Source organism: Limanda limanda, chromosome 21, assembly GCF_963576545.1.
Source record: "Limanda limanda chromosome 21, fLimLim1.1, whole genome shotgun sequence".
Lineage (NCBI taxonomy): Eukaryota > Metazoa > Chordata > Actinopteri > Pleuronectiformes > Pleuronectidae > Limanda > Limanda limanda.
The window spans coordinates 18,235,961-18,259,098 of NC_083656.1; the positions used below are offsets into that span (position 1 = coordinate 18,235,961).

At 41.3% G+C, this 23,138-nt stretch overlaps 2 protein-coding genes and 2 non-coding genes across 4 annotated transcripts; 2 read left to right on the plus strand and 2 right to left on the minus strand.

Annotated features, from left to right (window-relative positions):
• Positions 1-643: 643 nt before the first annotated feature.
• Positions 644-2,197, minus strand: LOC133027883 (UDP-glucuronosyltransferase 2B14-like). The gene is given in 1 exon segment (XM_061095030.1): positions 644-2,197. A coding segment is annotated over 1 exon segment (1,470 nt). The 5' UTR covers positions 2,114-2,197.
• A 1,033-nt stretch (positions 2,198-3,230) lies between these two features.
• Positions 3,231-4,841, minus strand: LOC133027840 (UDP-glucuronosyltransferase 2C1-like). The gene has a single exon (XM_061094983.1). The coding sequence runs from the start codon at positions 4,839-4,841 to the stop codon at positions 3,273-3,275; it is 1,569 nt and encodes a 522-aa protein (XP_060950966.1). The 3' UTR covers positions 3,231-3,272.
• Positions 4,842-22,153: 17,312 nt separating this feature from the next.
• On the plus strand, positions 22,154-22,236 carry trnal-cag (transfer RNA leucine (anticodon CAG)). The gene has a single exon. It is a non-coding gene; the product is annotated as a tRNA-Leu (tRNA).
• A 753-nt stretch (positions 22,237-22,989) lies between these two features.
• trnaq-cug (transfer RNA glutamine (anticodon CUG)) lies at positions 22,990-23,061 on the plus strand. The gene has a single exon. It is a non-coding gene; the product is annotated as a tRNA-Gln (tRNA).
• The last annotated feature ends 77 nt before the right edge of the window (positions 23,062-23,138 follow it).

The window sequence follows — 23,138 nt, forward strand, 5'->3', positions numbered from 1 at the left end:
CAGAGGTACATTCCTTTATTCCACTTAAAGAGGACCAACAGTTTATAGAGGTACAAAGCAGATGAGTAAGCAGTTTAAAATTTAAACAATGTTTTATTTACTTCCAGCTAAAGCAGCAATGAAATGTACAGTATGTTCCTCCCTCTACCAAATGTTAAAGTTATCTTTGTGTGGAGCTGAAGTTACAGAAATCATTTGTTGTTCAACTAGAATCAAACCAACCCAATGATTTTTTCAAACTGCCTTTACCTTCTGTTCTCAGACAACATTTAAAGCTTGAACACCTCATTAAGGCCACAAAAGTGCATCATCAGCACAAGTTCAAGTCACAGTAGCATCACATCTACAGTGTGGTAGGAAAACCACTGCAGTCTGAATATCTGCAGAAATAAACTGCTGATTGGTAATGTGCCCTTTTGTTTACAGGCAAAAATAAATGTTGACGCTATAACACAACATTTTAATCAAACAGACTTCACTTAACAAGTTGATAGTCAAAACTCATTTTATTTTGTCCATAGACAATGATTAATGTGATGAAATGTACAGTTAACCCAAAGGACAGTCCAACACGAAACACCTGCTCTTTCAGTGTTCAACTGATCATTCAGACTAACTGTAACATCTGAAAAATCCTTCCTTGTTAGTCAGATTTGAGTTTTCTTTTGATACACAATCTGAAGCATGACCATACGATTCCAGCAAATGATAACAAAATAACTAGTGCAACTGTTATCAAGAACAATATGACATCTACAGAGTGGTAGGAGTACCAGGGCAGTCTGTAGGACTCCGTTCTCAGGTGAGCTGCACCTTTGTGTCTCATGACAAACTCTATCCAGAAGAGGGCAGTGTCCAGTGGTTTCATTGGCTGATCTCTGTGCAGCCTGGACAGTCTCTGCATGTTCAGCCCATAGGAGGACTCAGTCAAGACTTCCTGAATTCCCTGAAAGAAGATGTCTTAATTCATAGTAAAAAAATCAATTATCTTTCCTGCTCCTCTGACTTTAATTCTGAATAGATTATCATGTTGGTCAAAAATCAGTGGAAGTCCTAGTATAGGAACTCCGTGATAAATAGCCTCTTGAACTCCGTTTGTTCCCCCATGAGCCACAAATAGTTTAATCTTTGGATGTCCCAGGAGGTCATTCTGTGGCATCCAGTCGACCAGTAAAGTGTTGTTGCCCAGAGTGGCCGGTCTGTCCCCTTTGTACCTCCAGATGACTTTCTGAGGTAATTTAGCAAAAGCTGTAGCGATCTCATCAGCTAAGTCCTGCGGAAATGTGCTAATAAAAGTCCCCAGAGACATGATGATGACTCCATGTTCTCCAGAGCTCTGGACAAAATCCTCCAGGTGTTGAGGCAAAGGTTTTGCAGGTTTACACTGGAACCCTCCCATGTAGACAACATTAGGCATGGTGGGTCGAGGGAACTCAAACACAAAGTCCACTCTCATCAGCCACAGGTCGGCTGCTTGAAACAGTGAAAGAAAATCTGCATCCAGACCTAAATATTTTTTAATAAAGGGATCATAAATTGGTGACACATAATGTGCTATTTGGAATTCTGCGAAGCCAAAAATCATGACGTTAAGAACTCTCTCAGGAAAGCTCATTTTATCTGATAGCTCAGACCCTGGCATTGGAATATAAGACAGAGGAGAAGGTGCAATTGAAAAATGGCCTTCACCTTGACCGGTCCATCTGACATTAAAAACAATTGGCAACCTGAGGTAGTGAGCAAGTATAACACCCAATGGGCTAAAAGGGTCTGCGAGGACAAGGTCATATTTGGCATCCTGCAGTGACTGTATTAGATCTTTGTTTTCAAAAAGCACCTCAAGCATTTTGCACATTTTTTGATTCATCTCAGAACCCTTTTGCATTAGTTCCATTTCCAATTTAAAACGTGTCCAGGCAGACTTCCCTTCCCTCTGGATATTCAGGAGTTGGGCCACAAACTTTGTTAAAAAATCTTCATCAAATCCGGACTCAGCATCAAGTGTGACGGAAGTATAGAATTGGGATGTTTCCTTGATATACCAGCTGTCGAATGATCGCAGAACAGAAACCTGGTGCCCCCTTGAGTATAGTTCCTCTACAATGACATTCATGTTCACCCAGTGGCTCCCGTCCACTGGAACAACAAGCACTTTGCCACCATAAACCAAAGGTGCATAGATCAACCAGAGAGTGGTCACAACCCAGGGATAACCCATCTTTATTCTGAATCGGGGGGGAAAAGCAAACGGTGACTTAAATTATATCTTATCAAACACATACTTTTCAATACAAGTAATGTTATCATCAAAGGGAAAGTTGGTATCACTAATTCTTAAATAGAAACTGCCTTTTACACAAATTAAGTCTATTTAGTACTTTTGTTTTTAATAATTTTCAATACTCAATGCAGCATGGTATATATTATAACTTAATTTTGTCCGTATTCAAGCAATTGCAACTGTACCAGAGAGAATAAAAACCATTTGTTTTTGCTGACAATAAAAAATGTACTTCTGTGAATACACACTTTTTAATTGCAAAACAGCTACAACGTCAGCTATTACTGTTAGCTAAAGTTTTAAACATGTTGATTCTACCTTTATTAGTAGCCGGTGTGAAGATGTTTCAGTCTTCCTCCTTTGCCAGAGAACAGATAATGTGCTCCAGCCCACCTGGAAGGACTTTACCACTGCAATTTTATGATCTGGCACGCCCAGGTGATACAATAAATTATGGAGGAAAGGTTGTTCATGGTGATTAGCTGTTAAGCAAATATCTGTTACAGAAACAAATTACTGTAAACAAGAAACTTTAAAAAATGGTCAGATTAAATTCATATGTCAAACATAACAGTTTGCTTATTTCATTGTGGGACAATGTGTTGGTGGCATGACCTGATAGTGTGTTTGTGATCTATAATATTTCTGTGTGTTTGTTGTAGAGTCTTCTAAAAAGTGACACTTTTTATATCTAATATTTTACTCACTGTAAATGACCGAAAAGCATTAACAGGTTTATTTTGTTTATAGTCAAAGTTAAATTTTAAAATGACACTGCATAAGATTAGATGACTCTGCCTAATACAAAGTAATTAGACTTCACTCAGCAAGTTGGTTGTCAAAACTGATAGGTACTTTTATTGTTTAGCTGTTGTTAAGAAGGAAATTTACAGTCAACTCAAAGGACAGTCCAAAACTAAAACAAGTACTCCTTCAGTGTTTAGCTGATCATCCAAACATCTTAACCAGTTTGAAAATATATCCTCCCTTGTCAGTCAGATTTGAGTTTTCTTTTGATACACAATCTGAAGCATGACCATAAGATTCCAGCAAATAATAACAAAATAACTAGTGCAGATGTTATCAAGAACAATATGACATCTACAGAGTGGTAGGAGTACCAGGGCAGTTTGTAGGACTCCGTTCTCAGGTGAGCTGCACCTTTGTGTCTTATGACAAACTCTATCCAGAAGAGTGCAGTGTCCAGTGGTTTCATTGGCTGATCTCTGTGCAGCCTGGAGAGTCTCTGCATGTTCAGCCTGTAGGAGGGCTCAGTCAAAACTTCCTGTATTGCTTCTAGGAAGTTGTTGTGTTTGTCCACTGTGGCTAATGTAAGAATCTTAGCTCCTCCTCTCTCTTTCAGACGGAGCAGGTTGTCGTTCTGGTCAAAGTACAAAGGTAGACCCACAACTGGGACTCCGTGATAAATAGCCTCTTGAACTCCGTTTGTTCCCCCGTGTGAAACAAATAGTTTAATCTTTGGATGTCCTAGGAGGTCATTCTGTGGCATCCAGTCGACAAGTAAAGTGTTGTTGCCCAGAGTGGCCGGTCTGTCACCTTTATGCCTCCAGATGACTTTCTGAGGTAATTTAGCAAAAGCTGCAGCCATCTTGTTGGTCATGTCAGCAGGAAGTTCAGTCACAAAAGTCCCCAGAGACATGATGATGACTCCATGTTCTCCAGAGCTCTGTACAAAATCCTCTAGGTGTTGAGGCAAAGGTTTTGCAGGGCTACAGTGAAACCCTCCCATGTAGACAACATTAGGCACAGTCGGACGTGGGAAATCAAACACAAAGTCAGTTCTCATCAACCAAATATCTGCATTAAGCACCAACTGTTTAAATTCATTTTCAGGCCCAAGATATTTGTCACATATCTTCTGGTATACCTTAACTGCAAAGTGGTAAAATATTTGATTGATAAGATATAAAATCATATTTTTAACTCTCTGAAAAAAGGTCATTTTATCATTATTGCCAGATCCTTTCATAGGAACATAGGATACGGGTGATGGAGCAAGAGCAAGTTGACCATCTAGAACTAGCAGCCAGCGAACATTAAAAACCAGAGGAAGGTTTAGATATTTGGCCAAAATGACTCCACCTCCCACAGCAGGGTCAGTGAGTACCAGGTCAAACTTGCTGCCCTCAATGTTTCTCATCAACTCTCGGTCATCTAGCAGTGTTGATACAAATTCCCCCACAACTTTGTGAATTTCAGAGAAGCAGCCTATCATTTCTCCAAACTTTATCAAGTGAAGTGTATCCAACTCAAATTGAATTGCCTTGGATAAGCAATTTGTGAAGAGCTCCTCATCCACGCCCCTCTCCACTTGGACTGTGACAGTGTTGTAATGGGAGGAGTTGTTTGGGATGTAAAAGCTTTTGCTTGAATGCACAACAGTGATATTGTGTCCTCTTGAGTGCAGGGCTTGAAGTAGAATATTCATGTTTAACCAATGGCTGCCTTCCCAGGGTAACACCAAGATGTTTCCAGCTTGACAGACTCCGGGAATCAGGATGAGCAGGAGCAAAGCCCTGCAGCAAGCGATCATTCTCATCTAAAATAAAAACAATGTAAAGTTAGTTAACCAAGGTTAAAACGATATCACTGCAAAAGAAATAAAGTCTGATCATTTCAAAGTTTGTTAACACAAATACTCGTAATAGAGTTGCAAGCCATCCATGACCAACCATTATTGTTATTTCTTCCATCTATCACATCCATTATCTATTCTGCCCTTTAGGGTCACAGACGGGTGCCTGAGCCAATCCCAGCTGATATAGGGTAGCAGGTGGGGTACACCTTTGACAGGTCTCCAGCGTATCACAGTGCCAACATACAGAGACAAACAACGAGTATCCCAATGGTCAATTGATAGTCACTGATCAACCTAATCACCAATGTGCTTGGACTGTGGGATGAAGCCGGAGCACCTGGAGAAAACCCACACATGCAAACACTTCACAGAAAAACTCCTGTCCACCTGGAATTCAAACTAGGGAGCTGCTTGCTGTGAGGCAACAGTGCTAACCACTGGACCCCTGTGCTGCACTGTTATTTCTCACTTTTCTTATTTGTTTTCAAATCAAGTTTATTTATGAAGCACATTTTAAAAAACATCCAGGGTTGACCAACGTTCTGTACAATAGTAAGATCCATTAAAATAACAATTGAATGAGAGAAGATAACAATAAAGCCATAGAATAGTAAGAGCCACCGAGTAAGCTTGAGTCATCAATTCAAACCCTTTATACAAATAGACTTCATGCAAATAGACCACGTACAAATAAACTAACCGGGCTAAAAACAAGTAAGTATGCATATAAGTAGATAAGACTTAGTCAAGGGCAGTTATAAGCCCCGGGCAGCCACCGGTAACCAGTGAAGGGAGCGGAGGAGCTGTGTAGTGTGAGTGAATTGAGGTACTGTAGGTTTAAGACCAGTCGAGCTGCTGCGTTCTGGATGAACTGCAGAGGTCGGACAGCACCAGCAGGTAGACCTGCGAGTTGCAATAGTCTTGTCCAAATCCAGAGGAGATCAGTGCAGTAGTGACAACCTTTAAATCATTTTAAGAAGAGTGGTATGGGGGAGTCTGTCTCTGCCTGTCTCTCTCTCTATCTCTGTCTCTGTCTGTCTCTCTGTCTGTCTCTCTCTCACACACACACACATACACAGAGGCGCGTGCTGAGCAAAAACCACAGGACAATGTTCAACAGGTAAAGAAAACCGTCCCATGTCGGACCACTCTCCTATGATAAAACAAAATGTTGATGTATAGTGACATCATCGTAAAAAGCTTCTGTTATTTATTTCCATTTTCAAGGCAAACCCTATGTAAACACATTTCAGAACAGGAGCTGGCAGTAGACACTCCTTCAGTCCTACTGTCATTCAATTGGAGCCAGTTATTTATTTTCTTGTGTTTCACATCTTGGAGCCAATCAAGAAGAGACCTAACAGAGACCTTACCCCTTTTTCTATCATTGCAACCCTTTACTTTCATCAGTTCATTCAAAGTTTTCAATAATTTTTTCACAAAAAATACTCTTACTGTTACTCAACTCTCAATTCTTTTTGAGCTAAACAATCTGTGAACATGTTGAATTGATGTCTAGTCTAAGTGTATTCACAGAAATTTGCACAAATAATGTTTTTTGTTAGATTTTGTGTTAATTAAAACACTTTGTCAAATTGTCATTTTAGCTGCTTCCACCCCAGCATATAGCATGCTAGCAACATATACACATACTACATATTACATTCTTAGGGGTTCTTACTGTAGACTGCCGTATGTTGTTGCTGAATGTCCCACCTGAAGAATAACTGTGTGTCTTGGACAGGAGAAACCAGTCTGTATCCACCCACAAAAAGGGGAAGAGCTTAACTACATATTAGCCTGCACCTTAACCCAGAGTGATAATAATAATCATGATCATGAAATCTCCAACTTTTCCACATCGAAATGAATGTAATTGTAAGTGTTGTATTATGAAAACATTTTGCTATCGAAATAGTCAATAAAAAAATCCTATAGAGACACATATTGAGGACTGTATTGAGCACAGTGTTATGCTCATATAAAGGCCATTATAACCCTGGCATGTCACTTTAATATTTTTATATGAAGTTGGATGTTTAAATCAATTCCAGCCTATGGCTTAGATAATGTAAGAACTTAAGTCCTCAATATGTTGCAACACCGGGGAAAGAATTTATCCATTGTGGTGGAAATTGGTAAATAAACGTGGTTCTAAGACAAGCTGTGTTTGAAAGTGTAATTGCAAAGCTTTCTTCAGAAAGGATCACACAGTCAGGGGGGATCCTGAATGAGATGCAAAAGTGAAGTATCTGTGCGTATTTAGCGAACCTGACCACAAACAAGAGGTGGTTGAATGCAAAGGTACATTCATTTATTCCACTTAAAGAGGACCAACAGTTTACAGAGGTACAAAGCAGATGAGTAAGCAGTTTGAAATTTAAACAGGGTTTTATTTACTTCCAGCTAAAGCAGCATTGACACTGTACAGTATGTTCCTCCTTCTACCAAAAGTTAAAGTTCTCTTTATGTGGAGCTGAGGTTACAGATATCAAGGGCTTTCATATTCAAATTAAATCAGCATGTCAAACCATGAATAATTTTTTTTAAATAATGCACTAGCTAGTCTTTAAAAGAACACACACATCAAGCGTATAAAATGTTTTTATACACAGATTACTAAGTACGTGAAATAACAATATTGTAAGAATATTGAGATGACTTTATTCATCACTCATCATACAGGATGTGTTTCCTCTTGTGAATATAATAATTATCAACAAGTGAATTATTTAGATTTGTTGTTCAACTAGAATCAAACCAACCCAATGATATTTTCAAATTGCCTTTACCTTCTGTTCTCAGACAACATTTAAAGCTTGAACACCTCATTAAGGCCACAAAACTGCATCATCAGCACAAGTTCAAGTCACAGTAGCATCACATCTACAGTGTGGTAGGAAAACCACTGCAGTCTGAATATCTGCAGAAATAAACTGCTGATTGGTAATGTACTCTCTTTTGTTTACAGGCAAAAATAGATGTTAACATTATAACATACACAGTGTTTCCCCTAGGTTTACAGCTTTGGGGGGGGGGGGGGACAAACACGGACACAAAAACTTAAAGGAATCATGATGTTAATGTGTTTCTTTTAATGATTTTGAACTGTACATTGGATTTCGGCGCTGACAGGCTATTCTGTAGTGCTCAGACGTCATGTGTTTGTCCAGTTTGTCCCTTCTGTAGGACTGGAAGGGAGACTATAAATGGCCGGGTCTGGTTTCCTCTCACAACTGCCTGTTTATGCTGTCTACGTATTCGAGAGAACATTCCTAAAACCAGTGGTGTATAAAGAACTTGAAAGCCATACTTGAGTAAAAGTACAGATATCTTACTTGACAGTGACTCCGGTTAAAGTAAAAGTCACCCGTCAGAAAATGACTTGAGTTAAAGTCTTAGAGTGAGTTGCTCATATTAAATGTACTTAAGTATCAAAAGTATCTGGTGTTGAAATGTACTTAAGTATCAAAAGTAAAAGTACAAGTACCAAATTTTATTTCAACTGACTAAAAAATTATAACAACACTATATATATAATGTATAATTTTACAAATTTTGAACCTGAGATGCTGAGGTTAAAATAGTATTGGACAATCGATCTGAACTTCTAGCGACAACAAAGAATCAACACAACAGAATAAACAAGTGCCTCTTGATTCTACCTAAGAACAAGAATAGACCAAATTAACCTTTTGTGTCTATTAGCTGTATTTTGCATTTTAACTGCCTGGATGTTAACCTGCCTGTATACCTGCCCGCCAGCTTGTCCACGCATCTACATGTAAGCCTGTTTATTTATCATTAGACTATCTTCACTGAATGGGCCTGGGGTTGTGTTTGCATTTGTTTCCAGCAGGGTGACAATACACCTGTAGGGTATCTTGCCTGTAGGGACGACAAAGTGAAGACACTCTAAGTTGGGTTGAGTCAGCACAAAGGGCGTCTAAGGATTGGAATTGGCAATATATAGATATATAATATCTTTGCAAAAATTATATTGGCATTATAGTGAGTGGAAAAAATGGGCCTGATTACCCAGGGTTCCATTTGGGAGGTCCATTAAATAAATGAATTGTGTGCGTGAATATGCAGTAGTAGTAGTCCATGACACAGTGTTTGTTTTTGGTTGTGTTGGCTGAAAGTTGTTTTTGCGTTTGCTTATATAATTGGTTGTGTTGTTTGTTTTTCCATCTCGACTTGTTTTAAATCTGTTTGTTTTGTTTACGTGGACGTGTAAGACTAAGTAGACACAGCCAACCAATGATAGTCTATTTGCCAACAGTTTTTGTTTAAACCAACTACTTCCAATATTTTCTTTAAGAAAAGTTAACCACTTGCTGCTTCGAGCTATGTATTTATGTGCAGATGTTGACACGAAGCAGGAAAGGGAAAACGAATGTGAATTGAAAAAGGAATACCTTCAAAAAATTATGTAAAGTCACCTAATAAAAGCCCTCAAAAAGCCAATTCATTTGCCTGAATAATAATCCTTACATTTTCAACAGGGCCACATGTCTGTCAGTGCCTGGGTCCTAATAATAAAGACTGAACCGAGCTCCTGCAGGAGCAAGAGAGCGAGAGAGAGGTGCGCCGTGCGTAAAGCTGCACGTTCCGCCAACCTCCGCTGCTCAAGTAACGAGCCAGTTTTGAGAATGTAAGAAGTAGAAAGTACAGCTATTTGTGCTCAAATGTAGCGAGTAAAAGTTAAAAGTCGTCAGGAAAATAAATACTCAAGTAAAGTACAGATATGTGAAAAATCTACTTAACTACTTAAGTACTTCCCACCACTGCCTAAAACCAAAAAGAAAACTGAAATAATCCCCAACTAATTCTCTATGAACTGTAATTTATCTATCTATCTATCTATCTGGCTATCTATTTATTTATGCATGCATGTATATATGTATTTCTTTCTTATTATTATTATTCAGGCAAATGAATTGGCTTTTTGAGGGCTTTAACATGCTCAACTTCTTACCAAAATTTGCAGAAAGTTAGAAAGTGGTGAAAATTTACGTATTCTGAAGGAATTTTCAATGGGCGTCGCAAAATGGCTCAACGGTGCCCCCCGAGACCCCCGGAAGGTGTTCACATTGACCGGTCTTCACAAAAATCGATATACAGGTGTATCATGACCAGACAAACAAAAAAGTCTTTAGTTGCAATTGGAAAAACACAACAGGAAGCCTGCTATTTTGCATTTAGTGGCCATTTTGGCCATATTCCACATTTTTACTTTGATACACTTGTACCAGGGTTTTCATCGGATCAACTTCAAATTGAGATGAGTGTCATCACGACAAGATGGAGATAAAAACTGACTGACGGATTTTTTTTAAATCACACGGTGTGACCGTGGCGTGGCGTCAAAGTTTGATTACACGCCATTAAAACACGATGTTCTGTAACGCGGACATACATGGACCATGAATCCTTTGATTTCAGTCTTCCTAGATCAAAGGAAACTTTATGTCTTGCAAAGGTTACGTCTCTTTCAGACAAAAAGCATGCAACGCTTCATTATTTTTGTTTTTTCAGACAAAAAGCATGCAACACTTCAAAATGGATGTGCTCGGGCCCACCCAGTGCTGCTTTGCAGCCCTAAAAAATTTATTTATTATTATTATTATTCAGGCAAATTAATTGGCTTTTTGAGGACTTTAACATGCTCAACTTCTTACCAAAATTTGCAGAAAGTTAGAAAGTGGTGAAAATGTACGTATTCTGAAGGAATTTTCAATGGGCGTCGCAAAATGGCTCAACGGTGCCCCCCGAGACAGCCCGAGACCCCCGGAAGATGTTCCCATTGACCGATCTTCACAAAAATCAATACACAGGTGTATCATGACCAAACAAACAAAAAAAGTCTATGGGTGCAATTGTAAAAACAAAACAGGAAGCCTGATATTTTGTGTTTAGTGGCCATTTTGGCCATATTCCACATTTTTCTTTGATACACTTGTACCAGGGTTTTCATCGGATCAACTTCAAATTGAGATGAGTGTCATCACGACAAGATGGAGATAAAAACTGACTGACGGATTTTTTTTTAATCACACGGTGTGACCGTGGCATGGCGTCAAAGTTTGATTACACGCCATTATAACACGATGTTCTGTAACGCGGACATACATGGACCATGAATCCTTTGATTTCAGTCTTCCTAGATCAAAGGAAACTTTATGTCTTGCAAAGGTCACGTCTCTTTCTCTCTCAGAACTGGTTATTTTTGTTTTTTCAGACAAAAAGCATGCAACGCTTCAAAATGGATGTGCTCGGGCCCACCCAGTGCTGCTTTGCAGCCCTAAAAATTTTATAATTATTATTATTATTCAGGCAAATTAATTGGCTATTTGAGGGCTTTAACATGCTCATTATTATTATTATTCATCTATTCTTGTGTTTTCATATTTATTATTATTATTATTATTCAGGCAAATGAATTGGCTTTTTGAGGGCTTTAACATGCTGAACTTCTTACCAAAATTTGCAGAAAGTTAGAAAGTAGTGAAAATTTACATATTCTGAAGGAATTTTCAATGGGCATCGCAAAATGGCTCAACGGTGCCCCCGAGACCCCTGGAACGTGTTCACATTGACCGATCTTCACAAAACTCGACACACAGGTGTATCATGACCAGACAAACAAAAAATGTATTTAGGTGCAATTGGAAAAACACAACAGGAAGCCTGCTATCTTGCATTTAGTGGCCATTTTGGCCATATTCCACATTTTTACTTTTTTTTTATCTTCTCAGTTACATGCTGCATCTATCACACTTCTGTCTGTTCCAGGAGAGGGATCCCTCACATGTGGCTCTCTGAGGTTTCTATGTTTTTTCCCCTTTAAATAATGTTTTTTTTGGTAGTCTTTCCTTACTAAGGTCAGAGGATGTCACACAGTTGAAAAATTGAGATTTGTGAATAAGGGCTGAACAAATACAATTTGATTGATCGAAAGAGAGATCTAAACAAAATGTCAAATGCTTAGCTCATAAATCATGTTAGCCTTCATCCTTTTTCAAATGACAACTTAAAAAAAACAACTCCGGACGCGATGACAAAAATCCTGTCATATTAACTTGTCATTACTTATCAAAAGATAAGATGATCTTTATTGCTCCCACACCGGGATTCACTCGTTACAGCAGCTGATAGTCAGAATGAGTTTGACAAGAGAACATGTGAAATTATATAATAGCCAATTAAATGAACATTTTAATTAGATAACATACACCTTTTAACACAAATGGAACATATTATTTGGAAGGTGTTTGAGGTTGCATTAGGATGTATACTATATTTGTGCATTGTGTTGGAAGATATTGAAAATTTAAAAAAGTCTATACTATTTATACACAAATACAGCTGGAAATGTAGGAAAGAAAACTATTCTTTATAAAACCTATATAAAACTTTTTCATTTTCTGAGCTTGTCTGTACATAATATATAGATAAAGTTATGTTACTACAAAAACAACATTCACAGAGATCAATAGACACAAACTAGGGGGAGTCCATGCACATACTTAACACAACAACTTGAGTCTTAGGTAAAAGTCCTGTTAATGTTTAACAATTCCCCGTAAATGAATGTATGGCAAGCTACGTTGCCACTGGGGTTTTCCAAACACAGCCAGCGACAAACCATTCAGGTTTCAACATCTTTATTGTTGAACAGGAGCAAACACAAATTCAAACAACTAAACATATATTGTCCAGCAGCTTCTGTAGGCCTTGTGGCAGCTCAGCCCAGAGCTATCATTATATAGTCACCACTGTGCTGATGGAGGGTTCAAGATTCAGGCTATATTCTCGGAGAAATAAAAAAAAAACTTCTATCTTGCAATGTTAAAGAAGGTGAAAATGTACTTCTGGATCCACACTGAATATAAGTGTGGATCCAGAAGTAAATTTGACCCATACTGTATCTTTTCACCAAGTTTCATGGTAATAAGTCCAGTAGTTTTTGCATATTCCTGCCAACTAACAGAGAGACACGCAGAGGAAAACACGACATCTTTGGTGGATGTTATAACAATCAACTGTACATTTATAATTAATGTCAAAATCTGATTGAAACTGTGAGCAGAACTGAGTATTGATCAACAATTTTACCAATTGTTGTTCTCCAGCAGTCTTGCTTTAATTCCTCTGACTGATCTATAAGTTATTGTGAGTAAGACTCTTCTGGTTAATGTATTCCAGTGTCCAGCCACCTAGCTGGACGTGGCCTTCCTCATATCAACAAGCAGTCGGCTCCTATGATTCTGAAATGGAAAGCCTGGCTGCAATGGTTCTCTTTGGTCTGTCATCTTAATCTTCAAAGTCCATTCAGAGGAACTGCTTCTGGACAATCTGAATGACTCATACCTTCAGCACTGCACACACACACACACACACACACACACACACACACACACACACACACACACACACACACACACACACACACACACACACACACACACACACACACACACAAACACACATACAAACACACAAAGTCAATGCAGAAGTGGAAGGAGGATAAACATGGTGATTCCCTTGCTTCTGATGTCTGATCAGTGTTCAGTCAAGGAAGCAAGCAACTTGTTTTTATCACAACTGATACTGAATTATGATCTGGGAATTCTCTGTTTAACTAGAATCTGTGTTAATGGTTCCCAGACAGTCAAATCCTCCACAGGAAGAAATGAAGAACTTTCTAATTATTTCTAGAACAAGATAATGGAGTTCATCCACATTTTTTCTTATATTTAATATGGTTGGTCCAGATATTTTAGCCATTTTATCATGCTTAGCTGTACACAGGGTACACTTAAAGATATAACCTGGTGGATTCACTTGATGAAATTCTCAATTTTCACAAGAAAATTTTAAGTACATTTTACTGCTGTAATATCAACTCACTTGCCAGTATCAAGTAAAATTGACTTGCCATAAACCAAACTTATCTGTTTGGTTTCTTTGTGTTGGGGAAAAATACAATACATGGGACAGTTGTAGGCACTTTACATTATAGCAAAAATGCCTAGAAATGTCCCGACCAATCAGAATGAGCCGGACACCTCCAGGCACTTATTATGAGGCAAAATGCCTAGAAATGTCCCACACTTTTGGTTAGGGAAAAATACAATACATGGGACACTTGTAGGCATTTATCATAGTAGCAAAAATGCCTCGAAATGTCCCGACCAATCAGAATGAGCCGGACACTTCTAGGCACTTATCATAGTAGCAAAATGCCTAGAAATGTCCCGTCCAATCAGAATGTGCCGGACACTTCTTTTGGTGCGATCGAATATTGTCTCACAGGCAGTGATGCCGGTAACGCGCTACTTAGTAACGCGTTACTCTAATCTGACCCCTTTTTTCAGTAACGAGTAATCTAACTCGTTACTATTTCCAAACCAGTAATCAGATTAAAGTTACTCCTCCAAGTCATTGTGCGTTACTATTTTGTCTACTTTGTTACTTTTATTATCATCTACACGAACATGTGCACTTCTCACTCTTACTCCGTCACTCGCACACATCAACAACCCTTCACTTCCTCATTGCCCCCCCATCCCCAACACAACCAGCCAATGAGGGCCTGACATCCCCAACAACCCCATCCTATTGGTCCAAACAGTCACATGTCCCACCCCGACCCCTTCACTGACCCTCAGGATATCGGAACGCTCCTTCAACACAGTGAACATACTTTACTGAACATACGTCAAATCCAAACATAAACATAAACCCATTCCGTTACAATATATTTGATTTTCTTCTTGCGTCTCTGGGAGTGAGGTCATGTAGCCTATGCGACAATTAAATTGAATCGCCCTTGTTTCGTGCCATAATAAACAAGATCCCTACTACTGTCAATGCCGGGCTGCCTCACAGAACATTTTTTTGTAAAACCACTCCTTGCTTCTCTAATGCTGTGAACAACAGGTAAAATGTTCATAAAACATGTTGAAAAGTTACATTTATAAACAATGTAGTTCATAAGTAGTAGGGATGAGCGAGTACAGCATTATCTGTATCTGTATCTGTTAACCATATGAATTATCCGTATCCGTACTCGGAGTGGGCGGGGCCTAATCCGGAAGTGGGTGTGATTTAACCCGGAAGTGGGCTGATTCAACATAACTTTCTTTTTTAACTTTGAAATTTTTTTATGATTTTTTTATTTTTATTTTTTTTAAATTTATTTCCACACCAGGTGTGTGTGTGTGTGTGTGTGTGCGCGTGTGCGTGTGTGTGTGTGTGAGTGAGATGCAAGGGACGTTCACTGTCTCCCGGAGAAATGAACACTCTGTGTTTTTAGTATAGAAATACGTGAATTATATTCGTTCAGACTAGTCATACAGACTGGTTTTGTTATTTTAACTTTACATTAACACTTAAAGTTTAGTGCAGTGTAATTGTTTGCCGTGATAACTAACTGCCAGTGTGATAATAGATAACAATTTCAAACCATACAAACTGTCATGTTGTACTGTATTTAATAGAGGTTTACTTTACTGTAAAGTAAGTGTAAATGTAAAGTGAAAATAACAAAACCAGTCATTATGACTTGTGAACAAATATAATTCACATCTTTCTATACTAAAAACACAGAGTGTTCATTTCTCCGGGAGACAGTGAACGTCCCTCGCATCTCCAGCGCTCCTCTACTGAGCCAATGCAGGTCTCGTGAAAAATGATCTAAAGACTCGTACCCGAAGACCCAGTCGGGAAATTAACGAATCATTTCTGCTTCCTTGACTGAGCCTATGGAACAGTCCCGATGCGCAGTGAACCTGAGTGACTGAGAGACAGAGAGCTGTTCTGTGAGTGAGTGAGCAGAGCCGTGTGTGACTGGCGGAGCGCTGTGACACTGTGTGAGGAGCACAGATAATGACTCCGATTACTCGTCTAAAACTCGTACTCGGCAAAAGTGCTTTATCCGTACCGGATACTCGTTTCAGCCGAGTATCCGGCTCATCCTCATTACTGTAAGCGTGCTGCGTCATTTCGTCACTTCCTGTTATTGCCACGGGTGGTGAAGTCGCTATCTGAATTAGCTCCTCCGCTAAACACAACTGTCTCTCTGTACTACTACGGCTAAAATCACCGGTATATAGTTACAGACCCTCACATACCAGCCCCTACTCTCTGGTGCTTTGTGATTCTGTGTTCTCGTAGTTATAGCAGCGATGTGTTCTCTCTCTCCCTCTCGCTCCACTGCTCTCTCTTGCTCCGAGTGTCTCATGTTTACTTACTCCTCTGCCTCCATTAACAGTAGTGGTACATGTAATAAATGTAGTGTGTTGGTAGCGATGGAGGCGAGGCTTAGCGACTTAGAAGCTCGGCTCCGCAGCTTAGAACCCTCGTTAGCTGTAGTTAGCCGGCCCGCGCTAGCCGCAGCGAAGCCACCTAGCTCAGCCCGTAGCTTAGCTACAACTAGCAGTCCATCGACTTGTCCCGTGCAGCCGGGAGCCCAGGGCGGCTGGGTGACGGTCCGGAGGGGGCATAGTGCTACCCTTAAAAAGCCCACGATTAAAGACCCACCAGCTCACGTTTCAAATAGATTTTCTCCACTCAGCGACGCACCCGCTAAGAAACAAACTCTGGTTATTGGCGACTCGGTTCTGAGAAACGTGAGGTTAACAACACAGCGTCCATAGTCAATTGTATCCCGGGGGCCAGAGCCGGCGACATCGAATCCAAATTGAAGCTGCTGGCTAAAACTAAACGTAAATACAGTAAGATCATAATTCACGTCGGCAGAAACGACTCCCGGCTTCGTATGTCGGAGATCACTAAAGTTAATGTTGAGTCAGTGTGTGCTTTTGCAAAAACGATGTCGGACAGAGTAGTTTTCTCTGGCCCTCTCCCTAACACAACAGGTGATGACATGTTTAGTCGCATGTTGTCTTTTAACCGCTGGCTGTCGAGGTGGTGTCCTGTAAATGGTGTGGGCTTTGTAGATAATTGGCAAACTTTTTGGAGGAAACCTGGTCTTGTTAGGAGAGACGGCGTTCATCCCACTTGGGATGGAGCAGCTCTCTTATCTAGGAATATTACCCAGTCTATTACATGACAACCCAGAGTTGGGACCAGGAAGCAGAGCTGCAGTGCTAAACACTTCTCTGCGCTCCCTCTGGGTCAGTCATCCAACCGCATAGAGACTGTCTCTGTCTACCATCTGATTAAATTATTTAAATTAAACAATAACAGAGCGAGAACTCCACACAATAATCTTATACAAATTAACACAACCTCTGGAACAACACAGGAAACTAAGACTTTCATATGTGGTGTTTTAAACATTAGATCACTGTCCTCAAAGGCTATTTTAGTTAATGAACTAGTCTCAGACTACAATATAGATTTATTGTCCCTTACTGAGACGTGGCTGCATCCTGATGAATATGTCAAGCTAAATGAATCTACTCCCCCCAGCAGTGCTTAATTTGTAAATCACAAGGTGCCGGATCGCAAAGTACATATAACAGCGCAGGGGTGACGAGATGGGCACAGGTCCCGGAACGCATACAGAAAACGGTGCTGAAAAAAACATGCAAATGCCCACTGACAATGCTGTGGGACTTACAAGCCTTAATTTCAATTAATATCCATGGTATACATTTTATGACAATAATTTACAATTATTTTAGGCTATACAGCACAGGCAAATGCCCACATCAACACAGGTGGGACTTACAGTCAGCAATTCATTTCTCAACATAGATCTAACTTGTACAACATAAAAAATAAAAGTTCAAAGCTTACAATAAATCACATAAATCTTCCATTATTATTATTCAAAGATTGGCACGGCGGCCTATTAATAGACAGTATGCTCATCATATTTAGTCCAAAACACCCCACATCACGACCATGTCCGGATTCTGCTCCTCCTCCCTGTTTCGGGTTTTAGTGCGTGTGTCTGTGGCAGTTCTGTGTCCTTTGGTCACCCACGACCTCACGTACGGGACTGGATTGAATTTAGCCAGGGGGGGTCCAACAAGATTTAGGAAGAGTAAAGATGATATGGTGGATGTGAGCAGAGAGGTACGGTTGGGAGTGCAAATTAAGTTAATTTGCGAAAATCCGTGCTCACATTCAGCACTCGCAATAGGAATGCTGTTGACAGCAACAAGTAACTCCATCAGTTCATCGGGGATGTCTTTTCCTCCGAGTCTCTGTGTTTTCTGTAGGCCCGTATGACTGCGCGCGGGTTGGCAATGTTAAAGCGCTGGCACAGCGACTCAACCTCAGTCTCTCCATACAGCGCACCTGCGCCCTCGGGCCAGTACTGTGCGTAAAGCACCTTCAGCTCCTCAATTAACTTGTTGCACAAGTTGCAAACACAAAAATCAAATGAGAGATTTCTTACAAAACGTCACATCAGCGGCGGTGTGTCTTTAGCCGCCACCCCCTGCCCTGGATGATGTAGCGAACCTCGTCCGCGGCGGACCTCTTGTCAGAGGGGGGGGGGGGGGGGGCGTGGCGGCGCCGGCCCACACAGCATTCGCGATCGACGAATTGGCAACTTGTAAGAAATCACTTTTTTTTTGTGTGTCACACGCCGAAAGCGTGACAGTTGTCAGCTCTGTATTCATATTTTTTTCTATACGAGAGGTACCGGATCAGCACAAATAAGTCCCGGAACACGGGCAGGCCAAAACCAAGAGGTGCCGGATCCTGTTCCGGCATGATCCGGCACAAATTAACCCCTGCCCCCCAGTCATTTAAATTCACACGTTCCCAGAGAACTCGGACCAGTAGGTGGAGTTGCTGCTATTTTTAACTCCAGTCTATCAATTAATCCTAAACCTAAACTCAGCTACAACTCATTTGAATGTCTTGTTCTTAATCTTCCACGTCAATCCAGGAAACACCAACAGCCAATCATATTTGCTGTAGTTTATCGTGCTCCTGGGGCTTATACTGAATTTCTAACAAAATTCCCTGAGTTTTTATCAAACCTAGTCCTAAAGACCGATAAAATTATTATTGTTGGTGACTTTAAAGGAGACCTATTATGCCCATTTTACCACAAGTTGATATGGTTCCTTGGGGTCTTAATGAAATTTCTGTAACATTTTTTGGTCAAAATACCACAAGGATCATTTAAAACAGCAGCCTTCTTACCCTGTCTAAAACAGCCCTCTTCAGATTGACCTGTTTTGAGTCCCCCCGCCCCCCCCCTCTCCTCGCCCCGCCCCCCCTCTCACCACCCCGCCCCCCCTGTCAATCACACATCCACTTTCACGTCTTAAATCTCTCCTTAGCATATTTAAGGTTGTTAAAATAATTTTAAGTCACTGTCCTACACATATATTTCTGTATTTGTTTGTTGTGTTTCTTCAACTACAACACCTTCTGATAAGGATGTACATTTATTTAAATACATGCATTAGATATGTGTGTATACAGTATTTAATTGTATGTGTATATTTATTCATACAGGGCATATATACACACACACACGCACACACACAGACACACACACAGATAGACACAGACACACACACGCACACACACAGGCAAAGGGATGTTGGGGCTAGCTTTGGAAGCTAACACTGCTGCAACTTTTGCGGCGAAATGCACTTAAAACCCCGGTATGAGTCTATTTTAAAGCGAGCGACGGAGGCGGCAACGAGCTGCTGGTGACCGGCACCGGGTCGTGCAGCTCGGGGTGCGTGGAGCAAATCTGTAAGAGCCACAAAAGTTATAATGCGCAGGTCTCTCCCCCCCCTCCTCCTCTTCGCCACCCGGGCGCTGAGCGAGCCCCCGGCACCGGTACAATGCAACCGGAGACCGGGGTGGTCCTTGAACACGTTCCGGTGCTAGTTTCTAACAAAGACAGACACACACAGAAGCTACGAGTCGGGTAAGCCTCCGAGTGCACTGTTTTCTATGTAAACGTGCGGCATGCCCGGGACGCCACACACACACACACACAAGCTAGACTCCGAGAGCATCGTCCTCCACTCAGGACCCCAAATGGGATCTCTCCCCTGCTTCCCGGGTGGGGGGCCACATGCAATACTGCTGTAAATACGTTCACAAGCAACCATTCCAGAAAGTGCTGGAGCTCTAAACACAAACTAGCAGCTAGCTACTGTTAGCTCCCTGCTGATACACGTAAAGCATCTAAGTGGCCACAGCGGCAGAGACACGGTCCCCAACACCGGGACGTCCCCAGAGGTGCACGGAGGTGCCGGGGCTAACGCTAGCAGCAAGCTAACGCTCCCGACAAAAAGCTCTTTCTATTTATTCATGCTGCTTCTACCGGGGCAAAACACACACACAGAAGCCAGCGTTAGCTGCTGCTGCTACCCGTAAACACACACTGACACCAACAAGTCACAGCCAGCTGAGGTAGCAGAGGCACATAGTCCACAGCATCAACACAGCTCCGAAGCTCCGCAGCTCCTACCTGGAAAAAACACCAACAGCTCGCGGTGTCTCCCGGCTCCGGGTTCGCGCTGCCGGCTTGCGTCTCCCGGGATCCGGTGGTGGCTGCCGGGCTCCGGTGGTGGCGCCGGGCTCCGGGCTACGCGATGGCTGTGGGCTACGGTGGTGCGAGGCAGCAAGTGGAGGCAGCTAGTGGAGGCAGCTAGTGCGAGGCGGAGCGCGGAGCGGAGGTCCGGTCGGAGCTCCGGCCGGCGGAGCTCCCCGGCGTAAACAAACACATCCACCAGAAGCGAGCAGCTTCTGGTGCAATTGAGCTTCTGGTGCAATTGAGTCTAGTATTTCAATACTAGACTCAATTGGTTTCAGTCAGTGTGTACATCAACCTACTCATTGTTGTAACCACACACTTGACCTTGTATTATCATACGGTGTCAAAATTGAACATTTAACAGTACTTCCGCGCAATCCAATACTATCAGACCATAATTTAGAAAAGATGCAGAAAAACTAGTCCACGCCTTTGTTACATCGAGACTGGACTACTGTAATTCACTATTATCAGGCTCCAGCAGTAAGTCGTTAAAGACTCTGCAGCTTGTCCAAAATGCCGCAGCACGTGTCCTGACGAGAACTAAGAAAAGAGAGCACATTTCTCCAGTATTAGCATCGCTACACTGGCTTCCTGTTAAATCAAGAATAGAATTTAAAGTTCTCCTCCTCACCTTCAAGGCCCTTAATGATATGGCACCTTTTTACCTTAAAGAGATGTTAATACCATATCAACCTACTAGAGCACTCCGATCCCAGAACTCAGGTGTACTTGTCGTCCCTAAAGTCTCTAAAAGTAGAGTAGGAGTCAGATTTTTTAGCCATCAAGCCCCACTCCTGTGGAATAATCTCTCACTTTCAGTTCGGGAAGCAGACACGCTCTGTTCATTTAAGAGTAGACTCAAAACCTTCCTTTTTGATAAAGCTTATAGTTAGAGCTAATTAGTGCGGCAGATGACGCTAATACGCACAGGGAATTTATGACACACGGAGCTTCTCTTTCCTGCTTCTCCTTGCTCTTCTCCATACTTATCACATCATAGTAATTCTTATCTCATCAGTACTTGTTACTAACTTGACCCCTTTCCCGGAGTTTCTGTGCCTTATCCCCCGCAGATGCAGGACCATGACTGTGGACTATAGTGGATCCCATCCTGATGCTGGATCGTGATCTTGCTGGCTGCTGAACAGAGACTATGATTGCAGCAGGACTACTTGACATATAGTATTGAAGTTATCCTTCAAAAATGTTTACCCTCGTCGATGCTGCTAAAAACTTTAATCCCGATGATGTTTTCCTACACTTGAAATCTATTGCACTTCTGTTCGTCCTGGGAGAGGCATCCCTCACATGTGGCTCTCTCTAAAGTTTCTACATATTTTTACCTGTTAAAAGGGTTTTTAGTAGTTTTTCCTAACTCTTGTTGAGGGTTAAGGACAGAGGATGTCACACCATGTTAAAGCTCTATGAGACGAATTGTTATTTGTGGGCTATACAAATAAATTTGATTGATTGATTGATTGAGTCTCCATTGGAGGCATGGGTTCAAATCCAACCTCTGACAGCTTATCACTAGTTAAAGATGTACCACCTTTATAGCACTCTTACCTTTACCTAGTCAAGGTCAGCACCTGAACAACACTGATTGACTCCACATTAGCATTGCTAAAACTTTGAAATCTCTTTCAGCATCTCAATAGGCAAGATATTTGCTCCCAATGCATTTTGATCGCTTCAACTTTTTAAAACTCACTTTTGCTGATGTCTTTGCTAGCTCTGGATTCGATTTTTTGGGCTTATTTTTAGGGTTTTCCCAGTCAGGATGGCCGAGCGGTCTAAGGCGCTGCGTTCAGGTCGCAGTCTCCATTGGAGGCGTGGGTTCAAATCCCACTTCTCACAGCTTACCACTAGCAGTTCCTTTGTCATCATGAGGAAAGTATGGTCACTGAAGAGAATAACTGCATTGGTTGATTTTGTTTGCAAAAACATTTTGAATACTCTTCACATCATCTCTCCAAGCATCTAACTGGTTGAAGTGACTTAACATGTCCCTCTCTTGTGGTTGGAGATCTGCAATACTTGGGACACTTGTAGGAACTTATCATCATAGCAACATCCCTTGAATTGTCTCGCACTTGTGTTTAGGGATTTACAATACGTGGGAGACCAAACATCCAGCACCAGCCGAGCACGGGGACCCAGCCGTCTCTAGATTATAGTGCCCCCTCCACAGAGACCCACCAGCTCCAGCACCAGCCAAGCCAGGGGACCCACTCTTAAGCCCCCACCCTGAGTGCTGAAAATGCCCAGAAATGTCACACTCTTTGTGTTAGGGAAATATACAATACATTGGACACTTGTAGGCACTTATCATAGTAGCAAAAATGCCTCGAAATGTCCCGACCAATCAGAATGAGCCAGACACTTCTAGGCACTTATCATAGTAGCAAAATGCCTAGAAATGTCCCGTCCAATCAGAATGTGCCGGACACTTCTTTTTGTGCGATCGAATATTGTCTCACAGGGACCTAATTTTTGGAGGTAGTAAAGCTTTGAAAGTAAAAGCTTTTCAATTTGGGACATTTCCCACTGTCCATTTACACCTGAATGCTGTTGGGGGTTGGCGGGTCTAAGATTGCCACAACTGAACAGGGTTCCATGGTGTAATGGCTAGCACTCTGGACTCTGAATCCAGTGATCCGAGTTCAAGTCTCGGTGGGACCTACAGTTAAAGATGTACAACCTTTATAGCACTCTTACCTTTACCTAGTCAAGGTCAGCACCTGAACAACACTGATTGA